General features: G+C 43.3%; 1 protein-coding gene across 2 annotated transcripts in view; it reads left to right on the top strand.

Moving 5' to 3' along the window:
* The window catches only part of PAK5 (p21 (RAC1) activated kinase 5), a 256,401-nt gene that overhangs the window by 141,564 nt on the left and 94,847 nt on the right, over positions 1-19,990 (top strand). For both annotated transcript variants that reach the window (XM_019549101.1, XM_019549100.1), the window contains exon 2: positions 18,657-18,871. In XM_019549101.1, the coding sequence (XP_019404646.1) occupies positions 18,668-18,871 (204 nt within the window). In that variant the 5' untranslated portion in view covers positions 18,657-18,667. The remainder of the gene's footprint in view (positions 1-18,656; positions 18,872-19,990) is intronic.

Here is a 19,990-nt window from a genome sequence, read left to right as displayed (position 1 = left end):
CTGGCCTACGGCAGTGTTATTTAGTGTACAACAATACACATGTTGACACTGACGGGACTGGTTGGTAGGGCTGTGTGAAATTTCATCAGCAGTTTTGTTTTGACACTGTTTCGACTTGTTTCGAGCTTGAAACAGTGAAATCAAAATGAAACAGAGAGCTTTGAAACAGCCTCAAAATGAAACAAGGCAAGTGGAAGCGTTTCAAAATTTTTAAAACATTTCGAGTTTCGAAGCTCAAGCTGGGCTTGCCTCCAGGGAAACAGAAACTAAAGCAAAGAGAGGGAGGGGAAAGGAGGGGAAGGAAGAACTGCTTTCATTATTGACTGTGTAGCCATTGGCCAGTGACTGTCATCCTTTCTTGAGGTCCCTTCCAATTCCAGTGCTCTGGGGGAGGGACGGAAAAACTGCATAAAAGGCAGCATTGTTTGAGCTGCCCTGCTTTCTGCCTTGGGGTCAGCTGAGTGAGGGTGCACCTTAACACACAGTGTCACCCACCCATGTCACAAGTTTTGTTTGTCCGCAGCTTCAGGTGCAGTTTCTCCCAACCCCCTGCACCTATTTTCTTGACACTTGGCAGGTTTCATGGCCTCAGCAGGGGCTAGCATTCCTGCAAGTTTTGATCCTGCAGTGGCTTAACACATACACATGGCATGAGTGTTTTGCTCAAGATTTGAGATGCAGTCTCCCTGAAACCCCTGCACCTATCTGCTTGACACTTGGCAGGCTTTATGCCCTCAGAAGAGGCTACCATTCGTGCAAGTTTCATCCAAATCAGGCCAGAAATGACAACGTTATAGTCTGTTATGAGCTTCTCCATTATAGCCTATGGGCAAAATGTCGAAACAGCGAAATTGCTTCGACGAAATGAAATGAAACAGCAGTTTTGAATCGAAACAAAATTCAAAACCAAATGCTTTTCTATCGAAACATGAGTTAAAATGGAATGTTGCTATTTCGCACAGGCCTACTGGTTGGGGCATAAGGGTGCTTCAGTGCAGGGGCTACCTGTTACCTGGCACTCCACTGTATGTCGCAGGCTACAGAAATCAGTGTGCCTAAACCATACCCAAACTGGATGGGCCACCTAGGCTTGGCCAGGCCCTGGCTTTGACTTCTTTGACTCTGCTTACAGCTCTGACAAGATAAGTCATATTTTTTTAGTTCCATGCAAGGCTAATTCCCCTTGCAAACCTCATCTGGCTTCTTACCATCTGCTCATTGGGGTCCCTAAAGATCAGCCTGTTTGTTTCTACATTTGTCTCAGGCTCTTGTTTCTTTTGCTTGCTTTCCTGCCTTTCTCTCTAGTAGTCCCCTCTTTCAGCTGCTCATGTGTTTCACCTTCTCTGCTCTCTGTAATCATGTTAGCTGAGATGAAGGCATTACAGAAAACCATAATTGCTCTGGCTGCCGGAGGGCTGTCAATCTATATGCAGGAGCCATACAGTTGCACTTCCTGAGCAGGTGTCTGTGTTTATATATGATGATTAACAAAAACAAATACCAGCAGATTTTTAAAGGGCACTGGACATGCTGGAATCTGCCACATTTTTTAGTATTTGCATTTTTGAGTAAAGTCCCCATGAGAACATATACCATATAGTTCTCTGCATTGTGGAAGTGTCTGCCTTTTAAAGTGGGACTGCTGATCTAAAACTCACTGAAGTCCTTAGGGTCTTTTTATTGACCTCATCCATCAACCAAGGAAGTCCCTAAATTTCCATATATTTCCTTCTATTCCCCCTCCCCAAATGCTTCAATGCTCTCTCTCTCTTTTTCATTTAAAAGTGAATGAAATGTAAATTTCATTTCATTTTTCATTTTCATTTAAAGAAGGTGCTTGTGCACAATGAGAAAAGAGGTTTTGATAAGACAATCAATTTCTCTTTCACAGTGGGGGGGAACATACCATTAATAAGCTTGAAATGATGTTTGAAAGTTAGCAAAGGCAAATACTAAGTGATGAAAAGCGCCATGCATTAACACTGCTATTCACAAAAAACCCAAAAGCCAACTCTAAACATTTTTCGTAGTACATCTGTACAGTTCCCTATACAAGTATATATACATACCTATGTGTATGCATTCGTGCTCATACATGAATACTTATACAAATCTATGTGTATATATGTATATACAAATGTACGTGTGCATATCTATACTTTTTATTTACTGTACTTTCTCACACGCAACACTCCCCAAAGTAAACAGACATCTTGTTTTTGGAAGGCAGAAATTAAAATAAGATTTTTCCAGAACAATGGCCAACTATGTGATATAGAGTAGGTCCTTGTGGAAACACAGAGTGTCCAGGAGTTCCTGGTGCCATCTGCCTCCCCCAGACTATCTTCTAGGATGCCACACTTCCTAAACACACTGCTTCCAGGAGGAATTACTCTGTGTCACACCAGATTAGGCCCCAGACCCCTAAAAGTGGAATTGCAAGACTGCTAGTTCTTTCCTGGAAATAATGCTTTATATAAGCTCTTGGTAAATAAAGTGTTGTTTCAGTGTCAGAAGCTTCATCAAGATACTACCAGCAGCTCACTTCTTGCTTGAGGCACAAGCTGTAGTGCTCAGCCAATAGCTGTGGCTGAGAAAGAGCTAACACAGGACTCTGCCATCTTGCAGCCATCTTGGCAACTGTATGGTAACCCCAGTGCCTCCAGACCTGCTTCTTTCCCAGTGAAAAAAACATCTTCCTGTCTTCCCTGCTTAAAACTTGTACCCCAATCTGGGGGGGCTGATTTTGGAGGAAAAGATGTGTGTTATATATGAAAAAATATGGTATGTATATACACATGCAAAAGTCCCTTCAGCAAGATGGGATCTTTTGCATGGGCAGAAGTAAATTTCATTTGCCAGTGTTTCTTCTAGCTTTTATCAAAGCAGTAGTAAACCAGCTCTATCTCTGTTGCACTTTTAGCAGCATCAAATAATGCCATATACTATACTATGTTAACATAGCCCTTTTATTTTATTATTTGAATAGTGAGCGTACAGCTTCGTGGAGAGCTGGAAGAGGCAGTCCAGTTCCTTTTTTCATATATGAATGAATGTACTGACACAGAGAATAGCTGCATGCAGCTCTGGTTTTGGTTTTTACGTCATGGATGTTTGGCCTCAAGACAGGAACTGGTTTAACTCTCCAATAATTTTAAAGGTATTTGTATGTTGGATACTTGGTGAATATTTCAATAATTTTAGGGATGCATTCACAACCGCCCATTTGCAAACCAAGTAATCAGGCCTTGGGGCTGGGAAAAGAGAAGGAATCAACCTGAAAAAGTTCAGGGTCAGATTGTGCCTGTACTATACAAGAGTGTGAAGCCCAAGAAGCTTCCACTGTTTGCATGGCTTGTATAATGGTGAAGTGAAATAGTAGTCTCTATGTGCATATGTGCAGGGGGAGTACAAGAGCTCTGAGGTTTGCAGGGTTCCAGAGGTGGGACAGAGAACAGGCAGGACATTTGTAGTTCAAATACACTCTATTTCAAATACACTCACTCTAGACTGGCATACAAAGAGTGTACACTGGGCAATTGCAGTAGCAATACTTGTACTGCCCCTGCACACCACAAAGCCCAAGGACACATCCTGTTCAAGTAAGATGCCACTGACTTCCCACATCAAAGATCTGTCCTTTTAGGCTAGGTACAGACATTCAAAAAGCCTGAGGCAGAATCAAACAAAGCTACACAGTTAGCTGTAAGCAACGTAGTTTACATCAGTAGCGGAAAGAGCACACATTTGCCCTTTGGTGGTGGGGAGGAAGGGAGCAAATCTTAGACAGGCTTCTGCCATTTTTATACCAGTCTGCATGCCGAACTTCTGTTCTGTTACGAGTTTAGACTGGTTTCTGATCACTTACACCGGTAAAAGTGTAATATCTGTACCCAGCCTTAAAGGCACAATTGGATCAGTTTAATATGGGATATTCATAGGCACTTAGCATCAACTTTAACTCACTGCTCTCAGTGAAGTAAAAACGTAAAACACATATGGACTTCAACAAAAGCAAGTGCTAAGTCAAGACGAAGCACTTTGAAAATTTGCCCTTAACCTTAAAATTGGGGTTTACTGGTTGTGGCTTTGTGTCAGATTCTGTGACCTCAGGATCCTTGCATTTACATCATTAAAAGGATTTTGACTGATATAAATGCAATGTAAGTGGGAGAAGAATCAGATCCTAAATAATCCCATTTTTACCTCTCGCTTGTGAAGTACTTTCTGGCAATTTATGCCACTGTAAGTCAATAAGTGGACATTAGCTTTCTCCTCCAGATTGAAGACATGCCTGGAATACATTTTTCTAAAACACTAGCTAGACCATCTTGCCTCACATGTTAATTTAATTTGTGCTTCTCAATTCATAATCTTTAGACTCTGATCAAGTATTGGAACAGGACACAATTAATCAGAGAATGCGAACGGAAATGGGCCAGGCTAATGGCATGTTACTGCATTGTGTTCGCTGTACAAGAGAATGATTGAGGTCACCATTTTACAGAAAGCCATTATTAGTAAATGAAAAGCTTATTAGAGATAAACTACTAGTGTATTCATCACCTGTTGTTAATACACACATATTTCTTTATCTGCACTCTTAAAAAAGCCCGGATTCTTAAAAGTGAAACATTTTGAAGTACAACGTGATTGTTACAGTGTCTTTGTTCTCATAGAGTCTGATTGTACCCAACTTCATCCTGTGTATCTCTTCCTGTAATCAGAAACCGTGCTCAGCAAACTCCTACCACGGGCTGTCCATAGGCCTGAGGAACTGCATAGGGAGAAAGTGGTGGACTGGGCAAGGCCTCTTGCACCCAGACACATTCCATGGGAAAACTTAACACTGCCAAAGACTATAATTTATTTCTGTCAACAATACCAACCCCCTTTCAGGCGGTGGAGGGAAAGCAAGGAAAGCCATCAGCTGGCAAAGCTCTGACAGTATGGTGCCAGTGGCTATGCACTACTAGTTTTGTAGCCAAGACCTCAGCTGGTGTGGAGACATGGGGCCTCTGAGCAGACAGTTCTAGGGATTCCCAGAGATCCATCAGGCTTGTGGGCATGTCTTGTGGCATGCTCTGTAAGGGAGAAAACCTTTCCACTGAGAACAGCATAGGAGACACCTCAGTCCCAGCCCCTTCCTGTGGAAGGGAGAGGTTGATTGGAGCCCCAGTGTTCAAACAATGGAAAGGAGTAAAGTTTGTTCCACTCTGGGTGCATCTACACATGTGCTTTACTCCAGAGTAGATTAATTTGCTCCACAGTAAAGCATTAGCATCTACCCATGTGCCAGTATTAGGGCACAGTAAACTAATTAACTCTGCTGTAAGATAGTTCTGTTGGGTACAGTACTGTCTTACAGTGGAGTAATTAACTGCTGAAACGCAGGTGTAGGCAGTGACCATATGCCTGCCTGTGCGTAACCACATGGCTCCACAGGGTCAGCATGCTCATGTCCCAGCCAGCCCCTTTACCTCCCAATTCCATCACTTGGAGCCTGGGGCTGCCCCCCGGTTCCCTGCTGCCAGCCTGGGCCTACTCTGCCTTCCCTCAAATTGTTGCTCTCCCAGGTGCATGTGTAGGTTTTGCTCCTGGGAGGAGCTTACTCCAGCTCACAGCTCCAGAGTTTATTGCTTCACCTTAATTTCATGTGTGGATTCACCCACTGAGGTGTGAAGTGAAGCTTTGTTTGAGGCTTGTTTTGTGTATAACATTTATTTAAAAGCAGCTGTTTGTTTGGAGCATTATCAGAAGTATACCTGAAAACATTGTTGCTTGATCTAAGATTTTCATAAAACCTTGGCTTTGGGGCCTGAGTTGACCGGGCAATGTACATGTAACCCACATAACGTTTAAATGCACATTTAAGCATTCTTGAACAGTCCTTTTTAGTGCATAGCTGTTCTAATGTTAAGAGAGCTGGTTATTAAATGTGCACAAAGCCAATTTTCAAACATTAATAGCCTGCCCATTTCAATTCTGAAAGGGACTAATGCTGATTACATGGTATTGAGCCGCAGGGAGTCATTGGAAAAATTAAAAACTGGTGAACTTAATATGATGTACTCGTAATCACTGAAAGTGAGCTAATTTTTCATTGTTAAAAAGAAAATATGTTTCTGGGCTGAAACAGAATATGAAAAACAATACCACTGAGTGAAACTTTACAACTCAGCTACATGCTTGTGAAGAAAACAGGTTTACATGAGAAATACTCACAGAACCATCACGGCAGCAAGGTTTTATTAATAATAATGCGGAGGATTCATTTCATTTACTTGGACACAATATCAAGTTACTGAATTATTACAGCAGGAGCGAAATTATGGTTTCTGTAATTGGTATTATACAAGTCTTGAAAACATATCATTTGTAAGTAAAATTACTGGAACAACTGTATATCTAGCTCAGTGTATATATGGTAGGATGAATGTATGTGTCTGATTTAAGAGAAAATTCTGTTTTGTGGTACTCCATTATTAACCCATGGTAATGCCATTGGCTTCAGCTGAGTTAATAATTACAGTTGTTAACTTTTTGTTAAGCACATTCAGTATTCTCAGTCATACAAGAGCTAAGAGTAGATCATCCTTCTTTGTGTTGTTTTCAGGATCAAACAGGAAGAATAGTTAGCATTTGAGAAGCTTCCACATTTACATCAAAGTAAATTAGAGTAAAATGTGCCCCATAGGCATTTGATTCACTCATGAGAACTAAAATGGGTTCTGTTTTCTCATTTGGTAGGCTGCTGACCTTTAGTTTGTTACTTCTCTTATTTGTGATAATCAAAGAACAGAAAGTGCCAATAATCTCAGGACTGGAAACATCTTCTGTTTTCCACTCTGGGCCCGTTAACCTCATATTTTACACATTGTTAAATGCCAAATATGTGCTCCCAGGCTATTTACACACAACAGGGCTTCAGCTTTTCAGCTCATGAACCAGTTCTGCTTACCCTCTGACTTGCAGAAGGGGGAGAGACAACCTGTCAAGAGCATGGGAGTGTGTCCGCCTCAATTAATACAGCAGCTTGCCATCTTCCTAAGCTATGCCAACTAAAAAAAAAATTGAACGTATGACGTATGCAAAGTTTTACGCATATGTTTTGTGGAAATTATATCTTTGTGAAGGTGTAGCAGTGCCTTGAGCACTACAGCATATGGACTGTACCAGGGTGAGAAGAGACTACTCTTTCTACCCCATTGCTACAGACAGAGGTTTCATGGGGACTGGTCCAAGACTGGAATGAACGCCTACGGGACCATCCTAGAACTCTCCATGTTTTCATTCCGAAGTCAAAGAATACTACTTCAGCTTTACCTTCTCTAATATATAGCATCCAGTAACGTAACATTTAAAATGTTACATGTACATTTAAAATGAAAGCAAAACCTAGCAAAACAAAACACAACTCAAGGGAGAGGATGAGAGAGATTGAACCACATATAACAGATGTTAGTCAAGTTGCTTAAAGCACTCCTGGAAGACACCCAAATATCATGATGAGACACAAATATCAGAATGGAATAGAATCGAGTTGAAATAATAATACCTTCCATGCAACTGCTGGAAGTAGACCTGGTAGAAGGAAGAAATATACCTTCACTTTAATGACTGCAAAACAATAGAGTGATACTGTATTAACTGATGGCATGGGTTCACTGTACACATTCACATTCTGTGGCTTTCACTAGTAGGTATTTGTGTGTGTGTTTCAAATACAGGGCATTTGCAGTGGCCGAAATAAAATTGCTGAGGACTAAAATATTTATATGTTTCTGCTTTGAAAGGGGTTTTGCTCAATAAAAATGAGCTTATGATTTTGTAATAAAGTATTTGTAACTGGAGACTTTGTCTTGTATCTGAACTCACGCCCAGGTATCCTTAGATTCAGTGGTCTGTATTTGAGTGTTAATTACCTGCAAGAAAAACATTTGCCCAGAACTGAACAAATTGGTCCAACTCAGCAGCTACACAACATATTTTAAATTCAGAGAAAGGAGAACCATTATAAGACCAAGTGTAGCTGTGATGCAGGCATGTGTAACACTACTGAAGACTAAAGAGATTCCACTTGCTTTCACCAGGGATGTATTTGGCCCAAGGATTCCAGGCACTAGTAGGTATTGTAGTGAATTTCCCCATGCCAGTGGTCTGCATAGATGTAATTCCCTTACCTGCAGTGGAGCATGGAAAGTAGGCAGCTGTGCCAACCATAACACAAACTCTGGAGGCAATTGCTATAAGTGCCTGGTGGGTTCACCCAAAAATTACATCTACACATAAGTGTATAAAAATAAAAAGTACCTTTGTCAGTGGTCTGGCAGAGATAAGGTAACAGAACCTGTGCCAATCAGCATGCAGTGCAGTGTATTGGGACTTACAGTAAACAGAATTAAATAAAAATGGTCACACTTAATGTTACTTCTGCCCTGTAGCTGTTTGACAGAGAGATTTCCTATCATTAAAATGAGAGTGCTCAGTAAAACTGGCTGTATCTCTCAATCTAATAGAAACCTTTTAAGTGCAACCACTGTAACTTTAAAATGGCCCACATATTTATGAAGCAGCTTAAGACAAAAAAAACTCTTTTCTGAATGCAGTAGTAAGGCATGTGTAGCTGCCACATTACAGTTATGAATTCTTAAGAGCCAGATTCTGCAACAACCCCATGCTCAGCACGGCAGATGGGGAACCGATTACAGCTTCCTGAATCTGAGCCCAACTACCCCAGCCATTCTTAGGGGCTGCTCTAACTAATGTCCACCAGCAATAGTCAGTGAGGGGCAGTCTGCCAGCCAGAGATAGCTCACGAAACAGCACACTTTGACCACGTGCCCTTTCTAGTCCAATGGGCCATTATGTTGGGGCACTGGATGTGCCTGCCACCATGGGCAACTGGTGCCTCCCGAGTCTGGCAGGGCACCAACAGGTGCTGCTGGCAGCATCAGTGGTGGGGCCAGAGCTGATGACCTCCCACAGGCAGCAGCAGTGGGCCCAGACCTGGCAACCTCCTACGGTCATCGACAGTGGGGACAGAGCTGGCAAGCTCCTGCAGGCGCCACTGGTGGCGTCGATGGCGGGGCCAGAGCTGGGGAACTCCTGCAGGTGGTGGCAGCAGCCCTGTCAGGAGGGCACATGCACCCCATATCCCCTGCATGTTACCTATGCCTGCCACTTGAAGCAGTCAGGCAGCCTGTTGAGCCACCGGCAGGTGGAGGTCAGTGTTAAATGCTGAGTCAGCTGACCCAGGGGGCTGGCAGGTGTGGATAGGCCTGATCACAGGAGTCTTCTGGTCGGAGGAGGGGTGGGTTTAGACAAGGTATAAGCCCAGACCCTGAGAGCAGGGCTGGCAGTGGCATCTTGGGAGCTGGTGGAGGAACATCACCCAGCAGGAAGGCTGCAGCTCCTGAATGCCAGTGAGGAAAATTACATCTGGAAGTTTGGGTAAGAAGGGCAAGGAGGAGGTTCCTGGAGACCCAGTGTGGGGTCCAGAGCTGTGAAAAGAGGGCTGAGTGCCTGTGGCCTGTTGAGTGGAAAGCTGAGGACAGGTCCAGAGAGGAGCTGTGTAAGAGGCCAGGAGGCACCCAGATGAGCCTAGAGAAGGAAAAGGCTACAGTAAGGAATACCTATGGAGGGCTCTGAGCCCATAGAAAAAGAGAGAGTGAACTGTGAAGGGGCCTGATTGGGCAGACCCACAGAGAGAGGGCTGGCAGTTGAAGGACAGACCCTGGGAACCTCGACTGGCCTATGCTGGGTCCAGGGCCCAGGAGGGGCAAAAGGGTGAGGGACCCCACCACGAGAGATGGTCAGAGCTGGGAAAGCCTGGAATCCTGACTGGCTTGGAGGCAGGGCAAGGGCCTAGGAGAGGCACAAAGGTCTTTGTGGGGTCACAGCCAAGAAGGAGGGGTCAGGGAGCATGCAGCTCAGGATGATGATGACTGGTAGGGGTCTGAGAGTGAGCCAGGGGCCAAAGATAGAGGACTTAGGGGAAGGACGGAGCCATGGCCAGGGAGCCCAGTGGTTAGCAGCCCAGGAGGAGTGTAGGATATCCAAGGGAGAGCCGAGAGAGGAATGAATAAGACCAGGAAGGTTTGAAAATCAGTCCTGGCTAAGACCTAAAACTGCACCCTTTTGGAGTTGGTTGGTGTGGTGAGGTTGCCTGTGGCAGGGCAGCCTCCATGAAGTGCCATGCGCGGGCCACTCCTGGGAAAGGTAAGGATGGGGCACTAGAAAGTCTCAACTGCCACTGCCTTGTGGGTAGCACTGTGGAGGGGGATGGCTAAGAGAGCACACTCCAACAGAAAAGCACTTGCCGGGGAAGACTGGGGCCAGTGAGGGGCCTGGGCACAGGTAGAGGCCGGTGGGGGTTCAGTGGAATGGGGCTGCACAAAGGCCTGTGGGCAGCCTCCCTATTATATTACCATCAAGGTGTGGCAGGAGAGACAGAAAGGCACTCTAGGAACGGAACAAGGCATGATCATGGAGCTCCCAGGGGAATATTATGGCCACCCCTGGGACCCAACCCTGTGGGGATATAGAAGCTAGTTCCAGCTCCCTCAGCAGGAGTAATGGACCTTACCAGGTCTGCCAAACTCTTTCTTTTCAGGGCAGTAGGGACATTTTTTTCCCCTTGGACTTCCTCAGAAATATTCCAGGAAGGGGGTTTTCAGGTAGCATTGAAGTGACTTTCTCCAACCCCCATCTTAGAGCAGATGCCATAAAAATAAGCTACAGCTTCTTCCAGTGGCATTTATTTCCCCCTCATCCATGATGATGGAGGAGTTTTTCCTATAGGGCTTCTGAAATTAGGTCAGCTGGGAGTCTAACAGCATCAAATATTTAATACATAAATAGAAAATATTGTTTAAAAGACACATTTATAAAGATCTTTAATATAGGAATGCCAGTGGGACAGCACAAATCATCCCTGTTTTGAAATGGAACTTTTATATTAATAGTCAAGATAGGTAAGTCTGAGCAATCCTCTTATATTGTCCTAAGGAGTGGAGCAAAGATAAGTTAGCAGACATGAGATGGGTCAGTTAATGAACCATAAATACAATTTCTCTATTAAGTCCATAGTTTTTTGATGTCCAGTAAAGTTATGATTTTTTTCTTCCCAGGCCCATCTTTTGAAGATATTATATAGGTTTCTTTATGTAGATTTTCCTTAAAGAGGACAAGGACTTTGAGGTCAGAGATGAAGCTGTTGTTTCATAAAAAGTGATCTCTCACTGGTGAGAGATGTTCCTTATATTTCTGTATGAGTTCATCCTGGAAAACAGTAGTAACTGATCACCCACGTAGTTTCTGAGTACATGAATTGGATGATGTATTTGAATGTGCTAGGCATGTGTAGCATCTGTGGATTCTGATACGTAGATTAATGCCAGCCTGGGTATATCTGTCTTCTTGTAAAAGGGACCTCTGGTGTTTCACAATGTCATGTCTTATTTCATCGATCAGCAAGGACTCAGTAGGACTCAGCGCTGTAGGCATATTGGGCTATTATAAAGTTGTCCAGTACAAGAGTTATTATGGCACTTCCACATACAACCTATCTGCCTTTCAGCATTTTATCATTACATTTTTATACCCATCTTTTACTGCAATTTAAGGATTATTTCCTGAAAAGTTCGCATTTATAGACATAAAATGACTGCTTGCAGAGTCATTTTAGTGTAAAGAAAGAAAAATAAAGTATCACAATATTAGTAATATCCCACTGTATCCACAGAAAGATCCATCACATTGTCCTCCCTGGAACTAGCTCATAAATCACTACCGCAGTAGCTGTCATTTGGACAGAACCTGTTGCACCTACTCATCTTGAATAGCAACTTATTCCAGGTGAAATCCCACTGAAATCAGTGGGACAGCCCATAAGTAGGGACCTACTTAATTTTTGATTTTATGGATGTCATGGAAACTGTGAAATCTGGGATTGTACGTGAAATCCATGAAATCAAGGAAAAAAACTTAATAAAAATAAAATGCTGCCTTCCCCCCCCACCCCCCAGTGAGAGCCAGTAGTCCTTGCTGCTGGGAGGGGAAGGTGCCAGCTGGCAGGATGGCACAAAGGGCAGCAGACAAGATGGCAGCTTCCCCCTTGTCCCTCCTTCCCTGCCAGGGCCTCTCCTCCTGAAGGGTGGGGCTGCACAAACGACAGCCAGCAATCAAGATGTTGGCTGCCCCCTTATCCTTCCTCACCCACTGGGGCATCTCCATGAATCAGCACCGAGGGGTGTGACCTCTCTGGTGTTCAGCACCAAAGGGTGGGAAATGACAGTGAAATTAGAGCATTACACTGCATGGTAAGTACCCCCTGTGATTTAGGTCAACCTCTGTGCATAAATTAGGCATTATTAAATGTGAGCTAGGAGCAGGGAAGAGGCACCAAATGTCATTGTTTTCAACAACAAGTAGTGACAAACTATAAATGCTTCAGCTCTCATTTTGTACTTCTCTACTGGGAAGGAACATAGATCAAAATGGGATCCACATGTATACACATATCACCTTGGTCAATTGCAATGGTATGCTTATTTGTTGGATAGGACTGAGAAGAATTATCAGGTACTACCAGAAGATGATGTTACCACCGATTCCAGATTTGAATGGATTTCTTGGCATCTTTTTCCTTAAACACAGTACTGTTGCTTCCACTGATGGGAAAGGCTGTTTTCCTCACTTTTCCAAGATGACAGTGGGATTAGCATTTTATGTGGGGCTGAAAATGACTATAGTTAACTTTATAAAATGGAAAGATTTGTGCAATCAGTAGAGGTTTGTTGTGGGGGGTTAGTCACAAATCGTCACCAATTGGCAGGTTAATTAGGGGAGCAAGCATTTGCTATCTGTAGGGGGGAAACATACAGAAAACCAGGGTGCTGTGGTAACCTAGGTGCTCTGAGATCCTTTATACGGTGCCACACAATGTTAGCACTGTTGGGTGTGCAAACATGTTTCACAAGATAATCCCAGAGATTTCAGATAGGAATCCAAAAATGTAAAAACGTTCTGACTTGCTCTGGTCTTTCTGAGTCTTTTGCAACAGAAGAATCATCTATTATTTTTCTGTAGTCAAAAAAGAGTGAAAACTAAGAGCTGGTGTTTTCCAAGGGGTACCTCCAGTTTGTTGAAGGATACCTTGAGTCTCTTGCTAAGCATGTGCTTGATGTGAGAGGTATTAAACAATATCAGTCCCATAAGAGACTCTTTGGGTACCCCACTTGATACCTTCTCCTAACTAGGCAATAAGCCATTGACAATTGCTTGTTGAGCATGGTGAGTTTTTTCTCTCTCTTATAGTACTTTCATCTAATCAGTATTTCCCTAGCTTGTTATGGTTAATATGGTTAATGCTTATTTCAATAACAGTTAATTTATTACTCATGTTTTAACTTTTCATTTGCTTAGTATGGCCTCTACTTCCCCAATGTGGTACATGTCAGATGTTTTATTTGTAATAATGTAAGCATGGCAGGAAAACCCATCTTAAATGTCTTTTATGAAGCATGTATGTGATGGCCAATCTGGCAGCAAGTGCATTGGGGATTGAACAGTGGCCTTCAGTGCTAAAAGCTTGAGCTGCTACCGCTTAAACTAAAGCTTGCTAGTAGCAGCTTTGATGTGCACAAATTACCCACAGATGAGGCATGGAGGGCAATCTGAAATCTATTTTCAATAGTGTTTTAAGAGGAGGGAATCTTTTGGCTTTAGGGTAGAAGAAGTAACCATTTGCTGTAGTTACTGGTAACATCCTAACGATAACAGAGGCATGTGGCTTGTATGACTAGATGAGAACCAGCTGTACACAAACAGAAAGTGAAAAAGTGATGACAAACTTCCTTTGATATCCAGTTGTGTATATCACAGGGCTCATTGGAGGGAGCAACGTATGCACTTATCCAGAAATGGATAAAAACAACTGGTCTAGAAAGTGTTAAGGGGTTGATCCTATGTTCCTTTAAATTGGTGGCAAAGCTGCATTTGATTTTAATGGAGCAGGAGCTGAATCTAAGTAAGAATAACTTTTAAGAATATGTACAAGCCAGCCCCCCCCCACCAGATATCCTTACTAAAAGATCCACCATTGTTTTATTTGCAGTGAGTGAAGCTTGTACCAATTTGTTTGTAATTCAGTGATAAAGAAAGCACAAAGCATTTTAGATTATCAGATGAAGCTAAGTAACTTGTAAGTACTACTTTCTCCTGAAAATCCTATTATGAAATTCAACTGCCATATCATGATAAGGTTTTTGTCACAAAATCTCTTTGTATACAGAAAGTACACAGCAGCACTGTAACTCTGAAACAAGCATTGACGCCTTGCTTGATTAGCCCAAATTTCGCTTCCATAAAAAATCCATCCAAATTTTGCTCTCAGGAAGGAAAAAACATGTGGTTTGATACAAAATACTAAGTGACATGAATTTTACCTCAATATTGTGTTACTTGCAAGAAAAATATGAAGACAAAAATTCTGAAGGGTTAAAAAAGATGGAAGATTTATTAAAAGGGGATAGGGATGAGCTTTGCTTTCAAGGATGAAACAGCTTTGCTGGTTAATAAAAAAAAAGGGGCAATAAATTCCATTTATTACTTATATTCTCAAGAGCTGCTAGAGGTTTTGATCATTTCCATCGAGTTAAACTATTTGGCTAAACATTGGACTGCCCAGATGTGCATTTTAAGAGGCTGGTAGAAAGGAGACTTTTTCTGTGCTCTTCCACAAGAGTTTCTCCCTCTGTCTACAGCTTGGTCCCATTGCAGCAGTGTTCCTGGCCTCTGGAACATTTACAAGACCTACAGGTGTTCTTCAACCAGACCAATATATTTGTATATTGTATATATGCCCACATATCTGCATTAGGTGCCCACATGTTGGCAGGGGGGAGAAGCAAATCTTTGTTTATTTGTGCTTAATGCCAATATCTGCATATGCTCAATATGAGATTTTTCACACTCCTAAATCAGACAAGACTCTTCTCCTCTCTGAGGGTATATTTAAATTTTCTACCTCAAGCCATTATAGCCATCCCTCAAACAGTTGAAAAGCTTGTATTATGAATTCCTTTTGTACTCAAATGTAGCAGCCCTGCAGTGTTGGCAAATGTGTCATTTTATCGAAAGTCTTGTTGTATTTGGTGCTTGATTTACAAGCAGGATTTAGGTGCCTTACTACTCCTATAGATGCCTCAGACCAAAATTTAGAACTGTACTACCACTGCCTAACCCTGGAGTCGCATACATTTCCTAGTGCCTAAATTTCCACCTGTAAGGGCCCCCAGGTATATTTCTTCCAGCAGGCATGTGTAGATCTGCCTTGAATCTTGCAATTAAAGAATTAATTGCAAAAATTAAAAAGCACCTTGCAATTAAAGAAGTTTTTTGCAAAAATCTTGTTAGTCTAATAAAAGATGTCATCTCTACTATGAGTCCTGATTGCCAAGTCTCCTCAAGATTCCCCCAGCTGTTTGGGAGGAGCCAGTCCCACATTCGGCCTGTTCTGGGGCCTGGTCTAAAGGGCATGTTCTGATCATGCCTAACACTCCTGCCTTGTGAGCACAGAGATAGTTAGGCATGGCAGTCTGAAGTCAGGCAGAAAGCAAGGCAGGGTGGCATCTTAGAGACTAACTGATTCAAAAAAGCGTGAGCTTTCATAGGCAGCAACATACTTCATCAGATATGCAGCTTACGCTTCTTAACCAGGTAGTTTCTAAGATGCCCGACTTGCTTCCTGAGATTCCAGTACTATGGGGGCTGAAATGAATACTGTGTAGACCAGTAAGGAAATAGTTGTTGAAAATCTGGAAACTGTAGGTTATAGAAGCACCAGGGAAAAGAAAATAAGAAATGTCAATGTTAAGAATGGGAAAGGATGTGTGTAGCAGGGTAATGAGGAGAAATTTCAGATGAGGAAGCTAAAAGATATTTCTGAGTTAATAAGATCTTAAAGAGAAAGTGTGTGTGAGAGAGAGAGACTAAGTGTCTAACGAACACTTCATTTCAAGTGAGACAGGATAGCTTAAGAGAAAGTTCAGAGGAGAGGAATAAAACCAATGAAAAGTTTGGAAAAAATAAGACCTATGAAGAAGGGTTAAGAGAGCAGGCCTGTTCTCCATGGCAAGAAAAAAACTGAAGTGAAACATAATTGCCTACACCTATGATCAGGAAATTTATAAAGGAGACAAGGTTGTATTTATGAGTAATGGGCTTAACCCACAGAGGATTATGAGGAGTAACTTCATATTTACCACAGTCCTCTTCACGGAAGGGCTGTAGTGAATAAACATTTAAATTTTCCACCCTTCTTTCCATCTAACATAAATTCTGCCTTCCCCTCTCTGCCTCCTCCAGACCCAGACTTCCCCCTTCCTTATTAAGGGGTAGAAAAGTTTGCAATGAACCAAACCCATTTTACTCACCAATTTTATGGCACTGCTGGTCCAACCTGTCCACTGTGTCACATGAATGCCTCAGTGTTTGTCTTTTCTGCTTCACGTCTTGCTGATACTTGATCCAGTAGTGAGGTCAGTTCCTGACAGCAGGGATAAAAGCTAGATTTCATTTCAGGTTCATAAACCAGCAGAGGAGAGAGGGATTTTCCAGAGGGAGATAGGGACCATTGCTTTCAGTTGGCATAATGCCCTGTGGCAGTGTGTTGAATCCTTAGAAAATGGCTGTTTGGAACACGTGAGCCACTCTCTGGGAACCAATAACTCTACTCCGGGGTGGGCAAAATGTAGCCCAGGGGCCAGATGCGGCCCACTAGGCTATTCTATCTGGCCTGCAGGGCCCCTAAAAAATTTAAAAACTTAATATTTATCTGCCCCTGGGCTGCCTGTCATGTGGCTCTCTGTGGCTTGCCAAAATTCAGTAAACGGTCCTCTGCCCAAAATAACTGCCTGCCCTCTACCCAGAATGAGGGCAGAGTCCTTGCCCCAGAGTGGGAGCTGCCCTTCCCCAGGCCTAGCCCAAATGGGTATTGTGATTCAGACAGTGCATACTTCCTTCTGTGCACTGCCCTTGCTCTGGCATAAGCCATACATAACTCAATTCCCTTCAATTGCAGCTTACCCGCCTTTCATCCCATGCAGCTTTCCTCCTACCTTCCAGCCAGCTCTGCCCGCTCTTTCCCCTGCTTTCTCTTCACAACCTCAGTGGGAACACCAAACTCACGCTCTTTTGTACCACCAGCTAAAAGCCAGGGGCTTTTAGGATTAGCCAGCCTTTTGTTGATAAAGCTGTAGAAACTAAACAATATTGTTTAGTATCATGAGTCACAATCCTATGAGTCACAATAGGAGCAAACTATGGAAAAGGTTGCCAAGGGTGACTGTAAAGTCACGTTACCAGGGATGTGCAGGACTAAATTGGCCACGTCTACATGAGACACCACTACGCATTAGTGTTGGGGGGCACTAACTGTGATGCGATGCTACTGCACAGTAGCTCGTTGCTACTGCGCAGTAGCATCAGAAAAAACTGTGCAGGGACCCTACTGCACAGTAACGCTGTACTTGCTTATGCAAGTACTAAATGACTACACAGTAATAACTGCTCAGTCCGCCACTTGTGTAGACATATGGCCATTGAGGTCAGTGGGGCAGGTCTGAGATTCCTGAATTGAGTCTTGTCACTATTTAGGAAGTAGGCTTGATGGCCCAATGGAGCTCTTCTCTAAGCAGTATCTCCTGGAATTGTCAGCTGCAACATCTGATTAGATCAAACCAGATTTGCATGAGTGACTGTTGAAGGGAGACAACCCTAGCACCCTTACTTGTCTCCATGCAGGTGCACTGGGGAGGGCATAGAGGTCCAGCCATCTCTTCTCTTGCACAATATGTGTGAGGGCCAGGCATGATATGAGTCACTGTGCTGGGAAAAGCACCAAGACTGCTCCTGTAGGTGCACAGGTTCCCAGAGTGGGGAAGGAAGACCCATAGTTCTTGTCCCCCCATGTTAGCCAGTAGTACAGGAATAGCAAAATGCACCCACCAAGTGTGGGTAAAAAAGGCCCCAGTGAGATTATGGGAGAAGTAAGTTACTACTCAGGGGGCCCGTCTACACAAGATGCTAACTGTACAGCAGCCTAATAACAGTACGCAGTAGCACGCTGGGCAAAAACCATGCTAATACACTACCGCACAGTAGTATTAGGCTACTGCGCAGTAAGTGTCAGTAAATAGCCATGCACCAACATTACTGTGCAGTAGTGCATGTTACTGCTCATTAAGTTTAGTGCTTGGTTAATCAAGTACTAAATCAATGCACAGTAACTACGACACATTAATGAATGTGTAGATGCGCCCATTGAAGCAAGTAAAGCTGGATTGAAAACTCCAAATCAATAAACATTACTTATATACTGCAGTCAGAACCTAACAATTAAAGAAAAGAGCTTGTGTCAAATAGTACCATACCTGGACTCCTGACGGCCCCAAGTGAACTTTTAGTATCAGGTCCCCCTTCACCAGAGGTAATGATAATAATAATAATGATAAAAATTACCATTTTCGGGCCCCCTTTCTGTATGGGCCCTGGGCGGGGGCCTGGTTTACCCATGCCTGTGTCTAGCCCCGGTATTAAGATATATTTATGTTTCTTCTCTTCCCCATCCCCCCCCCCAACCACTTCTCCAGGTTTTTCCACCATGTTCGGGAAGAAAAAGAAAAGGCTTGAAATTTCTGGACCCTCTAACTTTGAGCACCGGGTTCACACTGGATTTGATCACAGAGAACAGAAGTTCACTGGTCTACCTCAGCAGTGGCACAGTTTGCTTGCAGACACGGCAAACAGGCCAAAGCCTATGGTGGACCCTTCATGTATCACTCCTATCCAGCTGGCTCCTATGAAGGTAATGCACAAGTTCTGGGTTTCCTCTTGCCTTTGGGTAGGGCTTAGTTATTGCTGTGGGGTAATACTACTGCCTCTTTTCCAGAAGGAATGAGAATTATGCTTTTTCATACACAAAAAAGCATATTTACAGGCCCCAGAGCTGGAATTGATAGCAGATGGATGTACAGCTCTGCCTCCGTGGACTCCCACTGGTACAACCATGGCTGAGCCCTGGTACCTGCCTAGTACTGATTGCAGAAATGGAGCCAGATTTTGTTGTACTATTAGTCAGTCAATTTTCTTCCTTTCTATGTGCATGGGACTAAATCTAACCTTGAGAGTCAGTGAAAGCATAACCAGGATATATGTGTTTTGTTCTCTTTTTTTTTTTTTTTTAGTTGTGAGCATTTCTAATAATGAGGTGGCCTCCAGCTGGGATCCTGGCCACAGTAGGCTAAGTCTTGTACAGACAAGAAGGAAGGTGCTTTCCCTATGACTGCATAAATTGGAACGAGATATACAAACTACTAGGCGCATCTACACAAAATGTTTACTGTGGAGCTGCCAAATTAGCTCAACAGTAAACGTCTTGGTGTCTACACATGTAAATACAAGTACTACCTTGCTTCAGTGTTTTTCCATGTGCAGCAGCACATGTGTAGACACTGACTCACCTGGCTGGGGCATGAGTGCAGGATCTGGCTGCCAGCTAGCTCCACACTGAAGCACCCTCATGCCCCAGTCAGCCCCTCTGAAGCATGTTGAGCCAGGTTGGAACAACCCCAGGCTTGTAGACTGACCCACCCCGCCACCCCTTTCTCCTCCCCAGACTCCCTGCTAGCCAGAGGTATTCCGAGCCAGATCAACATGCTGTGGTCCCACACCATAATCAAATGGCGTGCCTGGGAGCAATAAACTCCAACGTGGTATATGCCAGAGTTTATTGCTGCATGTTAATTGCATGTGTAGACACACCCACTGAGGAGTAGAACAAGTCAAACTACTCTGTACTATGACCAAAGAAGGAAAATTATAGCTACTACATTTTTAAAGCAGCTAAAATGACCCCAAATAGTTTTTTCTGCATAAAACTTGTGTCTCTAACTGCAACAGCTTGGCATGTTCCAGAGCTAAAAGA

This window comes from Crocodylus porosus, unplaced genomic scaffold, assembly GCF_001723895.1.
Source record: "Crocodylus porosus isolate Cpor-Errol unplaced genomic scaffold, CroPor_comp1, whole genome shotgun sequence".
NCBI classification, from domain to species: Eukaryota; Metazoa; Chordata; order Crocodylia; family Crocodylidae; genus Crocodylus; species Crocodylus porosus.
The sequence above is the reverse complement of the archived record's forward strand: the minus strand, read 5'-3'. Positions and strand labels throughout refer to the sequence as shown.